This window comes from Mytilus galloprovincialis, chromosome 5 (genome assembly GCF_965363235.1).
Source record: "Mytilus galloprovincialis chromosome 5, xbMytGall1.hap1.1, whole genome shotgun sequence".
NCBI classification, from domain to species: domain Eukaryota; kingdom Metazoa; phylum Mollusca; class Bivalvia; order Mytilida; family Mytilidae; genus Mytilus; species Mytilus galloprovincialis.
This window is the reverse complement of record NC_134842.1, coordinates 62,993,714-63,009,754: the sequence shown is the minus strand read 5'-3', so window position 1 is coordinate 63,009,754 and position 16,041 is coordinate 62,993,714. Positions and strand designations below refer to the sequence as shown.

The 16,041-nt window shown below is 31.3% G+C and overlaps 1 protein-coding gene across 2 annotated transcripts; it reads right to left on the bottom strand.

Annotated features, from left to right (window-relative positions):
• Positions 1–1,003: 1,003 nt before the first annotated feature.
• LOC143076226 (uncharacterized) lies at positions 1,004–15,489 on the bottom strand. 2 transcript variants are annotated; one of them, XM_076251942.1, is made up of 9 exons: positions 15,331–15,489; positions 14,510–14,821; positions 13,566–13,681; positions 10,206–10,386; positions 9,343–9,471; positions 8,378–8,485; positions 7,095–7,214; positions 6,044–6,100; positions 1,004–4,089 (listed from the first exon to the last, which is right to left on the bottom strand). In XM_076251942.1, the coding sequence occupies exons 1-9, from the start codon at positions 15,407–15,409 to the stop codon at positions 4,037–4,039; spliced, it is 1,155 nt and encodes a 384-aa protein (XP_076108057.1). In that variant the 5' UTR covers positions 15,410–15,489; the 3' UTR covers positions 1,004–4,036. The 2 variants fall into 2 exon arrangements, with proteins under 2 accessions (XP_076108057.1, XP_076108058.1); XM_076251943.1 differs by lacking the exon at positions 6,044–6,100.
• Positions 15,490–16,041: the final 552 nt, after the last annotated feature.

Sequence of the window (16,041 nt, the reverse complement as noted above, 5' to 3'; positions counted from 1 at the left end):
ATTGTTTAAGGTCGTACGGTGACCTATAGTTGTAAATTATTGTCTAATTTTGTTTCTTGTGAAGAGTTGTCTCATTGGTAATAATACAACATTTTCTTTTTTTTATGTTTACAGACTCTCTGTATATCCAGTATTTCAGTTGCAACCATTTTCAATATCTTTTTTTTTACACATAAGATAAATAAATAATAAATATGCATGTAATGTTAAAGGGAACAAAGTAATTTCTGAGAATAAATATCTAAGTCGCGAATAGCCTCGGTCAACATCTGTGAATTTATCTACGTCTGGTTCGAAACTTTGCTGTAGGGACCAAGAGAATGTTAAAGTGGCGTACTTTTCACCTCAAACCACACATTAATACGATTTTGAGTTTTGTTTGGAACACCTGAGTCTTGTACAGCTTTTTCGGTTTAGACATGAATAAAGTTTGTTGCAGTTTACTGTAAGTTACACTTATTTGTCTATGACGTTCGCATAATTTTTCAAATACACATTGTTCGGCAAACCTCACGATCATAGTTTAAAAGGAACTAGGATTAAAGCGTAAACTCATACATTTAAACTTGAATCTACCAGAGGAGACATGTACTATGTTAAACCTTTGGTGCGTATTGCTAGTACTCAACAGATAACGTTACGTGTTCGTGTGTCATACACATAGTTTGACTACACATTCCAACTCAACGCTGTTTTAAAATGTAGCTATGGATTTTTAAATAGTAAATTATGCACGATATCTATAGGAGAGACTGATACTTAATGCCACTTACGTGCAAATGTAAATTCAGTATGAGGGTCAAGAGCGCCAGGGATCATTATGGAGCTTCATATATGATAACTGTATAAACTTTGTAAAAGTTTCACCATAAACGTGCATTTCGGGCACCCTCTTTTCTTTAAAACCATTGATCCGCACCTATATTAAACGCACACTAGAGACAGACATCAGTTTATCAGCTTTGAGGTTTTTAACAAAACGTAAATGATTGAAATAACACTTAGCAAAACAGTTTAATAACAAATAGTAACAAACAGTACATTGTAAGAATATACATAAACATAAACACTCTCTTTACTTGTAAGTAAAGTAACTGGCTTTTCATCCAAAATCAGAAAGTCTGCATAACATTAAATATTTCAAATATGAGTTAAAATGATAATATGTAAAATTCATATAAACATTCAAAATGAATTATTTTGTTGAAAATGCCCTTTTATGATGTTCGATACTTTGCTTAAAACAAATGCTTTTTGAAATATTTGTTTATATAAAGAAACTTTAACATCAGAAACATAATTAAGGGTCCGAGATATACTTGACATTGAACATTTGGCGGGAAATAGTTCTCTTTTAACTTTTTATACATTAAACATTAGCATATTTTTTCTTTCAAAAATAATTAAAAAAAATAACAAGGATTTAATAGCACTTTTGAATATGGCTTTTAAAACTATATATCATAAAAGATTAAAAAAGAAAAGTAGGAGTTAGTTTGAATTTTGTTAGCAACGCTACATGAATAAAACCAGATGGTTCCGAATATCTGACGAAAATTCAAAAACAAGAAGGGCGAACATCTAAACTAAAATATAACAAATTGTTCTTCCAAGTAAAAAATACTACATTGCACCTGTTAAAATTCAAAGTTCACGATGTAAAATGTCCATAAAAGTACATTCAAATCACAAGGAATAATGCCAGGGACCAATCAAAAAAGACTTTAGATTATAGATTAGAGATATATTTATTGAAAAAAATCACATTAACGATGAGCTGGATTTCCCCCTTATTTACATATTTTAATATTTGAACTGTAAAACTCAAATGTTCGGTAGCTTTTTACTGATATGTTACAAGTACATTTGACAGGTCAGATATTTGAGTTCTGTAGATTACAGCGAAAAGTCCAGACATCTCTGATATCATATGTAATATTAAGATCATCTTTGAATGAGAATGCCGGCAAAAAATTTTCAAACCAGATAATACTTAATCAACCTCTCAGATACACTAAGAAATCCGCATATATAAAAGATTCAAGGCTCCATCGTGTTTTTATGAAATTTTAAAGGCTTTTGGATACTGTTTACACCTCAAAACATTACTTTGACAATATTATTTCATTTCAACAAATTGGATTGGAGAGTATACAATACAGTTGTAAAGTTAGATTGGTACATGAAATAAAATACATTACACCACAGTCGTCAAATTACATATAAACAATGTTTCTATTAGATTAATGATGATTCAAATATATTACAACATAGTGGTCTGATTACATATTAACAATGTTTCCAATAGATGAATGATGATGAAAGACTAACAACTGGAGTATTGCAATTCATTATGATTCATGTTTCGTCAACCTATGAACGTTTCATTTTACAAATGCTGATCTTTAGAATGTAAAATTCTTCTCTATAAATATGTTCTGATAATGGATATTTTTTGTATACATAACCCAAAATACATCATAAATGAACGTTTAATTTTTAGGACTGGATGAAGCAAGCTATGGCAATTCATTAAATTAAATAATAAAAACTTAATCTGTGTAAAGAAATAATAAGATCAATTACGTCTTAAGGATTATTTGTATCCTCCAAACTAAACTTAATTTAAAAAATGATAGTAATAAATGGGAGCTGCAATTTTATTCAGATTGAAAAACGTTTTGAAAATGTGTTATAGAGGATATACAAATTTTAATCAGATATGCTATTTCTTAAGTATTTGAGTTGCCAAAAAAATAAAATAAAATTAAAATGATATTGGTCCAGTCCAGTTACACCTTAAAACACGACTTATTGTTTGAAATATGTATCGATGCTTTTGTTTTGTTTTAGGCCTGAAACGAAAACACTTTTTTGCTAAATTTTGCTTCGATTTAGTGTATACTAGTTTTGGCTAGGGCAACCGAATAATAACATTTTGTAATATTACTGTTAAACTACTTTCAAAACCTGTCGTTAAAAATGTTCGTACTGGGCTTATTTTTTAAATGTTTTTAAATAGAATATTATGAACATTTCGTTACTGGTGGGGTTGTTCATATATACACAGTCCGTTTTGCAATAAATAATTGTATCAATGAGTCAATGCTTAAAACCAGGAAACAAATTGTAAAACAACATATCAATATGTACAGTTATACAGTGATAAATAAACAAATGAATAAAAACAAAATAGAACGAAATTTTTCTTCAACATGTATAATTAAAATAATAAAAGGCTGTTACAGATCTGTTTAATTATAAATGCTATGAATAAATAATTCAACAAAACGTTTTAGAGATTTCATTCACGTTAACGCCAGTATCATTATGTAATTTGGTCATGTTCGAGCTAAAGACTTAAGCCAAAAAAATATAAAAATTCACGACCCAGCATTTTCCAAAGCGTCGTTTGGCTTCTTTTTTATTTTTATAATTTTTGTACATAAATGATAAAAAAAAGAACAATTATATTTTCGGGTGTCTTTTTTTCTTTTTATAGAAAATAGCTATATTTAGTTGTATGTAACAATGTGAGAGATAAAACTGAATCTAGCATTCCTCTTTTAAATGGAATTCAATTTTCTTTATATTTCAGAAGATAACAGTCTCCGAAAAAAAGTTTTCAATTTCGCTGAGTGCAAAAGTTTTAAAGGACAAATATCATGAAGCCAAAGTCAACCAAGTTATCAACCTTATTTTGACCTACCTCCAAAAAAAAAGGTGACCAATTTTGCACTCAGCGGGATTGCAAACTTGTCCGTAGACTGTCAGTGCCCTAATATGAACCGAATTGAACCTTTTCCTCAAAATAACCCATTCTTATATGTATAGATTTAAACAAATATGATTTTAAAACTATCACAGTGATTGGCAAAAAAAATGGATGTTAAAGGAATCAGTCAGACATACAACTCAAGTGATTTTAAAATGAAAGTGAAGTTATTTCAAAATGTCTTCTTCGACATAATTATAATATAAGATATCAACTACATGTATTTACACATCATCCACTCTGTACAATAAATCCGAAACCCTAAACAGACTGTTTTCCTGCTGTGTTTCCAGCTTTGTTAGCAGAAGCGTATGCTGAAATAAATACAATATCATCTGCCGAATTGATTTGTTAGGAAATTGAAGTAGTACTGATGTGAAATGGTTTGTTAAGGAATTGAAGCAGTATTGATGTGAAATAATTTGAGTAAATACTTAATGAATTGTATGATTTAAATTGTATGATTAATGATCACTTACATTTAATATATTCAAGTGAACAAGTGAATTAAAGATACTACCGACACAGATAAATCTGCTTCATATTTAAACCTTTTTCTCGAAATGACTACTAGTGGTACTAGGTTGAATACCGAAATTTATGACAAACGCGATGATTTTAATTTTCCTATAGTCAACTTTCCATTTCTGTGTAGCAACATCCCAGCGGCACCAACATATGGAGTATATGTGTCTCAATTGATACGTTACTCTAGAGCTAGCTCAAAGTACGTTGATTTTGTTGAACGAGAAATACTGCTTTCTTAAAAGTTGCTAAGACAGGGCTATGAATCAATCAAATTAAGGTCATCACTCAAGAAATTGTACGGTCGCCATCATGAGCTTATTGGCCATTATGACAAAATTGTGTCAGAAATCATATCTGGTATTCTTCCTCAGTCATAATAACCTTCACTCATCACCGAACTGAACAAAGAAATAACACGACGGGTGCCGTATACGGTGCAGGAAATGCTTACCCTTCCGGAGCACCTGATTTCACTCCCGGTTTTTAGTGGAGTTCGTGTTTTTTCTTATTTATTATTTATTACTGTCGATGTAAATGTCCTTTGGTTTTTTAGTCTTCGTTTACTCCTTGGTTTTGATTGTTATTGTCTTATAGCACTTGTTACATGTGCAATATCTGTTTAAAAATGAATCATTGTTAAATGTTATTTCCTTTGTAGTTGATACTTGGAAATTATAATTTCAGTTCAAAGTACATTGTAGTTTTACTGTAAAAAGAAACTGTAAGGAAAATGGACGAGATAATATTATATTTAAGAGATTAGTCAGGGTGTTATATATTCTTCATTCAATTTACGGAGAAGTTAAACGCTTTAGACCCTGCATTTATTGAATTAGAATCGACAGTTTGAAATTTAATTATCTATAAAAAAGAAAAACCGAATTAATTTATTCAACAAAGATAATTAAAAATCTGCCATCACTAATAATTATGTTTTGTCTAATGCAATTAGGAGAATGATATTACAGCCATTGGCAAAATTAATGACTTTCCTTTCCCTTTTCGTAATAAAGTTGACAATAATATTACAAATGTATATCGTATATCGATTGATTAATAGTTGGTAGCTTTATTTTCGGAGGCAATTAACGTAAGCAAATTGCCAAAATCAATAAAATATCCTGGCTTGCATTATATTACAACCAAGAAATTTGTACCGTTAAGAGGAACATGTGAAACTGTTGTTATGGGACCGAAATATAGAAGCGTCATGTGAACTCCGAAACCCTTCCAGACTTTTTGCAAAGGTTTGAAAATGTATACAGGGAGACGCTCCCGCAGCACAAGATGGATATATTCGGATTATGACTGATTATTCATATATCTAGTAAAGCTAAAATTACGTCCTTTTCATACGATCTTTTACGGGACATCGCGGATCCAGGTGTGCAATTTGTACTCGAGGTTGTACATACTTGAGCATAAAATTAATCAGTTCAGACATAGTGTGAAATACTTTAAAACTAAAAGACATTTTAATTTAGAAGCTACCCCCTCTAAGACGTGTTTATTGGACAAATTTATAATTATACAAAGTCACAATCAAGGACAACAGTTGTTTATGATAATTTCTTGTACAACTCTGGCTCGGATATTGTTGAATTGTGTGAAATTTGAATTATCATGGTATAAATTATAAATTTCATTTGTTAATTAACAAATAAAAAAAATTAAAAAAAAAACCAACTGAAAAATATAGCATTTCTTGGCAAAAGTTGTAAAAATATAAACATATGTTACCAGTGGTGTTCTGCTCTCTGTAAATACAGTTTTCGAATTTATCTATAAACCGTACGACTGAAAGGCAAGAAACATCTAATATAAAATATGAAAGAGAAAATAATTTATATCATTTGAATAATACATTACAAGGCCCAGAATGACAAGAATGATCATAATTACCACATGAAACGCTTTTTACTAATATTGCACGATTAAATGAGTAATTGTAAGGTCCATAATCATTCTAAGGAAGTAAAAATTCATAAATCAAATGAAGGAATACGTTTGCGTCTTAACGAGAACTGTTTCCATCAATATAACAGTATATCAGGTTTTCAATTTGTTTCGCATTACACGTATTACGATTCGTCTTCTTAAAACTTATTGATAAGTCTCACAAATGACGCTTATTACAAAGCTGCAATACAAATAAAATATCAACGGAAATGAAGAGCATGAAAAACCAAAATTCGAGAAGTTGTGACAAATAAGACTAAAACAGATAATGAATGTGACTAGAACAAACTTAATGTTTCTTATGATGAGTTTATTATCATATAATTCAAGAAATAAAGTTGCTGAAACCTAAATAATACGAAAACGTTCCTTTAGTTATTTGACTTTAATTTTGATCAACAAAAAGATCCTCTCCATAGCATTGTAGACCTTTTGAACTTGAAAACAAAATGTGAAATGGTATACTTGCTTGAAGAGTTGCCTATGACACATATTTGTGCGAGTCATATACGTTTTCATTGTCGGCTATGAAAAATATCAGTGTGAGAAATATATAGTTTCTTCATACACACTGTTTGTTTGAACGGATAGCTCGTTACATTTCAAAACTATATAATCATTCTAAAGTCAGTAAATCAGTTTTCATTAGAAGCAGTCTGCATAAGGTTGACTTTCTTCAAATCTTTTGGAAATGACAAATGTTTATCGCTTTGTAAAACAAAAGGTCATAGGGACACACATAAAACTCAAGATCCTCTTTACTAAGAATACAGAACATTGTGTTGAGAATAAGAGAAATTCAAAACAATACCTGATTTATGTATATACTTACAGGATTTTCTTACTCCTTCGCGTATGCTTATAGTAGGCGTATTGCTGAGAAGAACCAATGCTGCAAAGGTCAACAACAGGGCAAGACAAAAACAGATAATAAGCGTTTGGTTATCTTCAACTGAAATAAACATTGATATATTATAGACTTTTTGCTATTCACAGAACATGTATCTATATTTAATTAAGGTAACACAACTTAGAAACAATAATTAATAAAGTAAAGACGATATATGCCTTCATTTATTATATATTATTTGCATTGGGATTAATATAGCCTATAGTTACAGTAGGTACTCTTAAATTGGTGGTTTATGTCTTTTATTCATACTACGTATTTGTGCTTCATGCAAATCTGATGAACTGTCATTTTTCCAACTGATTATTACTGATTATTACAATTGTGCTGTTGCATAACTGCTTCGGGTTGGTAGGGGTTTGAGTATGCACATACATAACACACAGAGACTAGACGACAAGCAACATTGTCTACACACAGTTATACAGAAAACTGAACAGCAAAATCAATCACGTTATAAACAGGAATTAGACCCTAACATGATTACATAGTTCTTTTAAACTTGCATCAATTTACAGAAGTCAGAATTTTATGAAAATATTGGCAGAAGAACCAAATATGTATAAATAGACACATTAGTCGAAAACAAAAGTCCGATGGAATTGATACAAAGTAATATTTGCATTACTTCTCAGATCAACAAACTAAAAAAATCATTGTTAAACCAAAAAATCAAAAATCTTGTAGGAAGTCTGAATATACATAAATACGTTATATCCCCAAAATCTACAATCATTTAATAAGTCGGTCATATTATAATACATAAGTAGGATTTCGTTTCTAGCAAGCGATACTAGTCTTTCTATGATTTTTTTTTAAATATGGTTGTTTGTTGTGTTTTTCTCCACAGTATAACCTTTTCGCTGTATTTTAGCAGAGACAAGACGTTTTACGAAGAAACCTTGAAATGGCAATTTATTCAAAAATAAAGAGATGTGATATGATAGCCAATACGAAAACTCTCAATAAGAAACCAAATGACAAAGAAATTAATAACTATAGGTCACTGTAAGTTATTCGACAATGATCAAAACACACACTGCATAGTCAACTATATACGGCCCTAAAAGGTAAAACAATTCAACTTATTGAACGAAAACAATTTTGTTTCACAATAACAAACGACAACCCCTAAATGAAAAGCTCGTGACTAGTTCCAATTTTAATACATGTAAGCCTTTAATATCTAGTGACCCTAACCTTACCTATTTTTGTGAATGTTAAAATATCACAAGACATCGATCCAAATGTTGCCAAAACAGCTAACAATGGTCGCCGACTGTCCCATACATTCCGATTGGAAAGTTGATTGTCTGAAATAACAATTTTATAACTAAATGAACACAATTAGGTAAGAATAAAAAAAGGATAAGTTTATTTTTATAAAATTTATACTTAAAAAGATGTTAAACACATCAATACAATCGATGACACTGAAGTTTATTGTTATAAAAAATATTGGAGGACAATCTCATATTTATCTTTAAACCATTACCCTGGTATGTGTGCAACATTTGACACGTTAAAAAACTAATTATCACACTTTAGTCCATCATAGCCACTATTGTACAGTCGGTATTTTTACAGACGAAACGGGTTTACAAAAATATCTAAAACCGCAAAATCTTTTCTCAAGTGCGTTGAAACACAGACACAACAAAGCGGTAAACCGATTCGTAATGTTGGACGTACACTTATATATGTAATTTATGAAGCGTCAATATTATGTTACTTTTATCTTCTAAAAATTTTGTTTGAGCCAGGTATTTGTCAAGAGCACGGCATTGAGATATCAACTTTCATCCTGTTTGAAGATAAACGAGCATAACGGATTGATTGATGATAATTTTGTTTACAGTTTGTCTCTTTCGAATTAAGACTTATTGCTGTCAGAGCAAGAACACCCATATGTTTTTTAGACAACATATGATTGGTGCATTTGATTCTATAATTTACTTTAATTGTATATAAGTTTAAATATTAAATAGTGTTTTTCGTCATGTCTTGCACAAATCGTATCGGTCATTTTTATCATTAGGAAGAAAACTTTAAAAAAAAATATTTGACACGACTTTCCAATATATAATTAAATGAGTAAATCGGAGATCTTAAAATGAGATTTTTTTTCCAAATCATTCGTCTGTGCATATGTTATAAAACTATGAATTACAAGTCTCTTGTATCAGCGTTCTGTTTCGACACATGCTCCAAAGGACAAGTGCAAGACATATGCCAGTAAAGATGCATAAAATCGTCTTTTCTATCGAGTTTAGTGTCAAGGATACTTTTTCTTCTATGTCTAAAAATAGAAAGTAAACTAAATGTTGATTTTAAGTTAAAAATTACCAAAAATTCTAAATAAACAATGGCAATGGTTTGTTGGTTTTGATAGAACCAGAACTGTTATTAGAGAACTAAACTTTGTGAACAACTTAATGAGTAAGCACGCAAGTCTAAAATGTATATGCTACCAAATCTAAAATTTAAACAAACATCCAACACTTATCCTTATTGTTTTTGATGTCTTTGGCAAACACTGAAATCTAAATTTTAAAATAAAAACATGTAACAATAATAAACTTACCAAGGTAGTCTTAAGAGGTGTACTTAAAGAAAATCTATAGAAATGTTTTTGTTCATAGCTCACAGCATCTGCAATATCATATATTTTCAGAAGGTCGCCCCCATTTTTACAACCTAATATCATTTAACAAGTCCAATATGCAAACGTCTTTTAATTAAATGACTGAGATATTGAGAAAGAAGGGCCAAATAATCTAATAGGATTAGATCATTAGAACTTCAGAGCACATACAGGATTCATTGCGAGGTTCAATATTTGCTTTATATTTCATTTTGTGCCGTGTGCTACAACTATCTAAATTTAAGTAAACATGTACTAAATGAAATACTAACAGTTTTTATGGATATTCATATAAATCTATATCACGACAAATATAATCCACTAATCATGGCAGCCTTTAAAAATCTGTGAAAAATATGTAAACACAAAATATATATAAGCAAACTTACCTGAACAGTTTTTTGATTCGAATTTCAAAAGAGAAATTTCTGTTTGACCTATTTTGCAAGTTGCATTTGCCGTTATCGGGCAGATTTTTCCCAACGCCTTAAATTCCAGGTTCAGTTTTGATTGATAAAAATGTCCAACTCTACGTGTTGTCTGTTTTAAAATATCTTTCATGGGTATACTCTGAAAAAATGTAGGCAATATTAGCTTAATTTAGCGTATCGTTCACTCTAGATGAAATCAACATTACAAAAAATATTACAAAATAATAATCAGCTGTACATTAAATCTATACTGTAAAATTAAAAAAAAAACATATTCTTCGAGATTTGGTCAAATCTTTTAAATAAACATTTTGATTTGAGATGATAAGTATCATGAGTATATGAAACACTGAAAGAAAAAAAAGATGTTCACACATGTTTTATTTATATTTTGTAGAATTTGGAGTGTCCACCTTACCATAGCAATCAGGTAATGTACATCTTTTTATATATCACCAATTCATTACATTTATGAAGTTACACTTGATACATATCCTGCGCCAGAAACACTTACTGGATCTACCTTCATGAGGAATGGTTAAACCTAAACATTTAAAAGCCTTGAATCTTTGACAAAAGAAACGAAAATATATTTTAAGCAAACACTTAATAGGGGAAAGTATGACATCGACGAGGAGCATGAAAGGATGCGTTGACAGGATGAGCATATTTTGTTATGCATTTATTGCTCGTCATTCGAATCCACACCCAGCAACAAAAGAGGGACGAAAGATACCAAAGGGACAGTCAAACTCATAAATCTAAAACAAACTGACAACGCCATGGCTAAAAATAAAAAAGACAAACAGAAAAACAATAGTACACACGACACAACATAGAAAACTAAAGAATAAACAACACGAACTCCACCAAAAACTAGGGGTGATCTCAGGTGCTCCGGACGGGTAAGCAGATCCTGCTCCACATGTGGCACCCGTCATGTTGCTTATGTGATTACAAATCCAGTAAATAGTCTAATTCGGTAGGTCATATTCATGAAAGGGAAGGGGATTGTAGTTACGACGTAAGGAACATATCCGATATCATTTATGAAACGGTTATTCCATAACGGTCAACCAACTCGTGATGGCGTCCGTAAAATTTACGAAGGGATGATTTCAACTTCACCATTTGGAACTCTTGGTTTAATAGCTTCCTTGTGAGCAGCAAACCTCTATCAAGAAAATCATGATAGGAAATGCAAGCACGGGAATATCGTATCAGTTGGGAGATATATACCCCGTATGCAGGTGCTGCTGGAATGTTGCTACTTAGAAATGGAAAGTTCACAATTGGAAAGCTGAAATCATCTCTTTTGTCGTAAAGTTTTGTTTTCAACCGACCCTCATTGTCAATTTCTAGATGTAAGTCAAGATATGAAGCCGACTTAATTGTATCTGTAGTATCCTTTATCTCTTGTTCGATTGGATAGATGCGTTCCACATAGTCACCAAATTTTGAATTGTTTAGTGAAAGAACATCATCTATATAGCGGAAAGTAGAGTTAAAGGATATAGCTAACTTCTTATCTTTCTTCCTAAGAAGTTCCTGCATGAAGTCAGCCTCATAATAATAAAGAAACAAGTCGGCGAGTAGAGGGGCACAGTTTGTTCCCATTGGAATGCCGACAGTCTGTTGAAAAACACGTTCTCCGAACGTAACAAATATGTTGTCAATCAAGAAATCAAGAATCTTGATAATATCAGTTTCAGAGAATTTTTTGTTTGAATCAGAGTGATTCTTTACAAAGTAGGATGTATCCCTCTCTAAGACAAGATATTTGTATCTACGTTGGCCATTCTTTTTTATGAAGCAAAGTAATATCAACTCTTTCAATTTGTCTTTTAGTTTTGAATGTGGAATACTTGTGTACAGGGTAGAAAAGTCAAATGTTTTAATACTGTTACAAGATGAAAGAGAGTTAGATTGTAAGTACTCTAAAAGATCTTTTGAATTTTTAAGTATCCACATCTGATTCACGCCACCTCTAGAATAGGCAGTTTCACAATAACTTTGAAGCCCGTCTTTGATTGCTGATAAAATAGATGTTAATAATTTAGCAAGAGGTTTCGTGGAGCACTTGGAAGACCCAGCAATATACCGTTGTTTGTAAGGACACTTATGTAGTTTAGGTATCCAATACAGTGATGGAAGATCCAGTTCTTCATCTTTGGTTGAAATTCCAAATGAACATAGAACAGACCTATGATTATCCAGGATTTCCTCTGTGGTAAGTGTCGTGAGGGTATATGTTGAGTTTCCAAGTGAATTGTCAATACCTAATTCGTTTATCAAGCAGTTGATGTAGTGACTTTTACACACAAAAACGATGTTATTTGGGGCTTTATCTGCGGGGACAACAACATATTTGTCATGAAGGTCGGATAGGTGTTTTGCAACATTTGGATCTTTAAAGATTGACGTAGCATGGGCATTGATGGACCCATTCAGTTTCTTAATTCTGATTTGTATCAACGACCTCACTGCCATTCGGAAAGAGTGTCTACGTCTTGCTTCTCGCGCTTAGCCCATTGCCTGGCATAATCCTCGACTGAATCCATCAAAATTTTAAAGTTGTATTTCCAATTGATGGATTTAGGCTCACGATATTTGGGACCTTTCGATAACACATTTCGTAGAGAAGTGTTATTAACAATGTTAAGGTCACCGGTAATAACGTGGCCAGCAGGATTATATGTGAATTCGGAACTAGCACAAGTGCAATCAGGAGGTTTAGACTTGAAGTCGTCAATATCGAGATCCTGCAAAACGCGTTTGTAATTGAAAATTTTAGTTGCAATAGGTTTGGTATAGGTATAAGAAATTATAGGTACAGACTGGTCTTTGAAATAAGGAGGTATTTTCGATTGCACTAATTTGTGATGAAGGATATTGCCTAGGTTGACGCCATCGAGACCTTTGTTGGCAAAGGAAAGATTAAGAAAAGATCTTTTCTCTTTTTCATCTTTTCCAATGCGAACTGGCTTGAAAAGTCTGTGACTTGCAATATCCGAAATTATAGCTTCAAGTTTGTATTGGTTTGAACTCAGGTTTTGATTGACGTAATTAACCACAAAGTAGTGGTCAAATCATTTGCTGGAACCAAGTTTATGACATCCACTAAAAATGGTAATACTATATAGTAAGCGGCCTTTTTCTGAAAGAGCATGGTTTCCAAAGAACATATATTCGTGTTTACTTTGCATTTCGCCTTAAATAAAAAAAAAACAACACATAAATTTTAAGAATATACATATATCAGTAAATGGTATCGCATCTTATTCAATTTTGATTAGTATATTATTTTAAGATACTCACACCATAGAATACTGTACACATGGGAATGGGATAAACAGGGAACATTTCAAAAAAGACGGAAAATCCTCCATTTGATAAAGTGAAATTTGTTTTTATTTCTTCACCATAGGGATGATCTGCAAACAAATATAAGAATTTATTCAGGATAAAAATAATTTCAACATACTTTTTTTACGGTTGTAACCATGTAGTCATATTACAATATGCAAAAGACTGTATGCTCTGACACGTAATAAATCTGTGTTTCGAATGTCCACATGTTACATTGCAGTAATTACTATATTTGAACTAATTGTGTTGATATTTAATATTCAAATCACCCAATTGTATGATAGGTAGAAGCGAAAGTAAATTTATACAACTACATGAGACTTGTATGTGTTATCCTGATATTTTTATTGTCCTTCTTTTTTCAAATGTTTTGTCTATTTAGCGTTTATAGTGTGTTTTGTATTTAGAATATGAATACTATAATACACTTGACTGCTGTACCCCAATGTTGACATTTGTACCTACTATGTCTGTTTGTTTTGTTCACATGATGTTGTCGATATAATTCACTTCTATGTTTCAACTGTTGAACAAGTGAGTGGTGAAACTAGCTATAAATCATGTTTGATCTAACATTTTTTTACGTAAGACTTGGTATGGAAGTTGTTTTTGATTCGTTCGAAGCGTATGAGGTTTTGATTTTGCAATTTGATAAGGGACTTTCTGTTTTGAATTTTAATGGCATTGCATAGAGAGATATATCAAATACCAGTAAGTTTAATTTGATATCGTTTGAAGAATATACAATGTGTATATGTATATATTAGATAATCAATGTTGCTTTTTTTAAGAATCTGATTTGCATTTTGTTTCGATAATTAAACTTTCAGACCGGCTATTGATGTATTTGAAATCTGAAGATAATTATATAATGTTAGTTCAATTCTACTTACATTCATACTTATATGGATCTAATTGTAAAGGCAATTTGCATTCTTTAAAATCAATATAACATTGATAGTTGTCTAAGTCATCAGAAGAAAAGTTTGATATTTCCAGCTCGACTTCTGAACATGATATGACCGTTTCCTTATATCTTTCTGCTGTAAGTGATGGATGGCCATCCATCATAATTAAATCTTTGTTTTGTCCTTTTGTCCATGTTCTTGTACGGTTTTCAATACAAGTATTCGAACCATTGTATATGCAGGAAATACTGACATTTTTTCCAAACACAGCTGGATTGGACTTGACACCACAGAAAACTGAAATCAATGATAAGAAGTATTCAATCATTTTTAAAACAGCTGAGAGAGATCATCATCAAATCATAACAGCATGTACCATGTAGGCCGTTCTTAAATACAGTTGTCACTAAAATACATAGTTCATTTTATTATCGAGCATGAAATTGAAATAAGAAATTTGAAAAATACATGTAGCTCTAACTTATTTATATATCATCTTTTGACTATGCACTGAATATAACAAATGTTGTAAACTAAACGAAACTATAAACAACCGTCATACTAGTGGGAGGTTTATCTATCAATAAAAACATGCTTGACCAACATAATTCTTCTGAAACTGTGTGTACCAAGTAAGGAACGTCGCTGTTGGTTTCCACTAGCTCTGTTGAATGATAACATCTTATTTCGTCAGTTCCTACGTACCTTTCCTCTTTGAATTTGCCATGGAGTTCGATATTTATAATACTTTTGTTTACTTGTCAACTGGAAAATATTCAAAGATGTCATGTTTAACTAATGCTTACCTCCTTCTTCACTGTAAATTACTTTCCATATTATTGTGGTGAATGTTAAACAAATAAGCAGGAAATATTCTACATTCATTTTGATACTTCAGATAAATAATGGTGTTAATTTGAAGAGAATGATATACCTGTAAATAAAAAAAAAGTTCTTCAATTGAGTTAACATTAAATGATATAAAGGTGTAAGTATTACGCGCTTTTTAGTACAAATTCAAAAAATCTCCAACGATAACTAGAGGCATTAGCACCCTCGCATCTCCCTTAAAACGTTCTCACAACTTGCAGCACCTTTATGACTTCAATCATCTGCCTTACGTTACTCATTCAAGTGTCAGTCCTTCTCAGTGTATCCACGGGGTCAAAATATTCTATATATCGAAATATATTAACTGATGAGGAGGTCGGAGATTTGAATGAAAAGTAAAAATAATTCATAAACGTGGAACTTAAAAACAAGTCTTAATTGTATAGCATATATATTTTTACTTACCATTACACTAGGATAACTACTGATTACAACGTCTTTTTAAACCTGCGAAGGAGTGTTATACATAAAATATCTCACCTGTAGAGACTTTCTATAACACACATCAACTAAAAACTTCTCTGTGTTCTAAGTAATTTTTACTTACAAACGTTTTTGAAATACATTTAAAAAAGTTTTTTCCCTATGTTCTATTTAAACAACAGCAGCCTTATTTTTGGATGAAA

Excerpts from the sequence above, each read along its gene's own strand:
- LOC143076226 (XM_076251942.1), bottom strand. The coding sequence starts at position 15,409 with ATGAATGTAGAATATTTCCTGCTTATTTGTTTAACATTCACCACAATA. Across the intron at positions 13,682-14,509 it reads AGATCCATATAAGTATGAAT|ATCATCCCTATGGTGAAGAA; the intron begins GTAAGTAGAATT and ends ATTTGTTTGCAG. Across the intron at positions 7,215-8,377 it reads TTTAACATTCACAAAAATAG|TTGAAGATAACCAAACGCTT; the intron begins GTAAGGTTAGGG and ends TGTTTATTTCAG.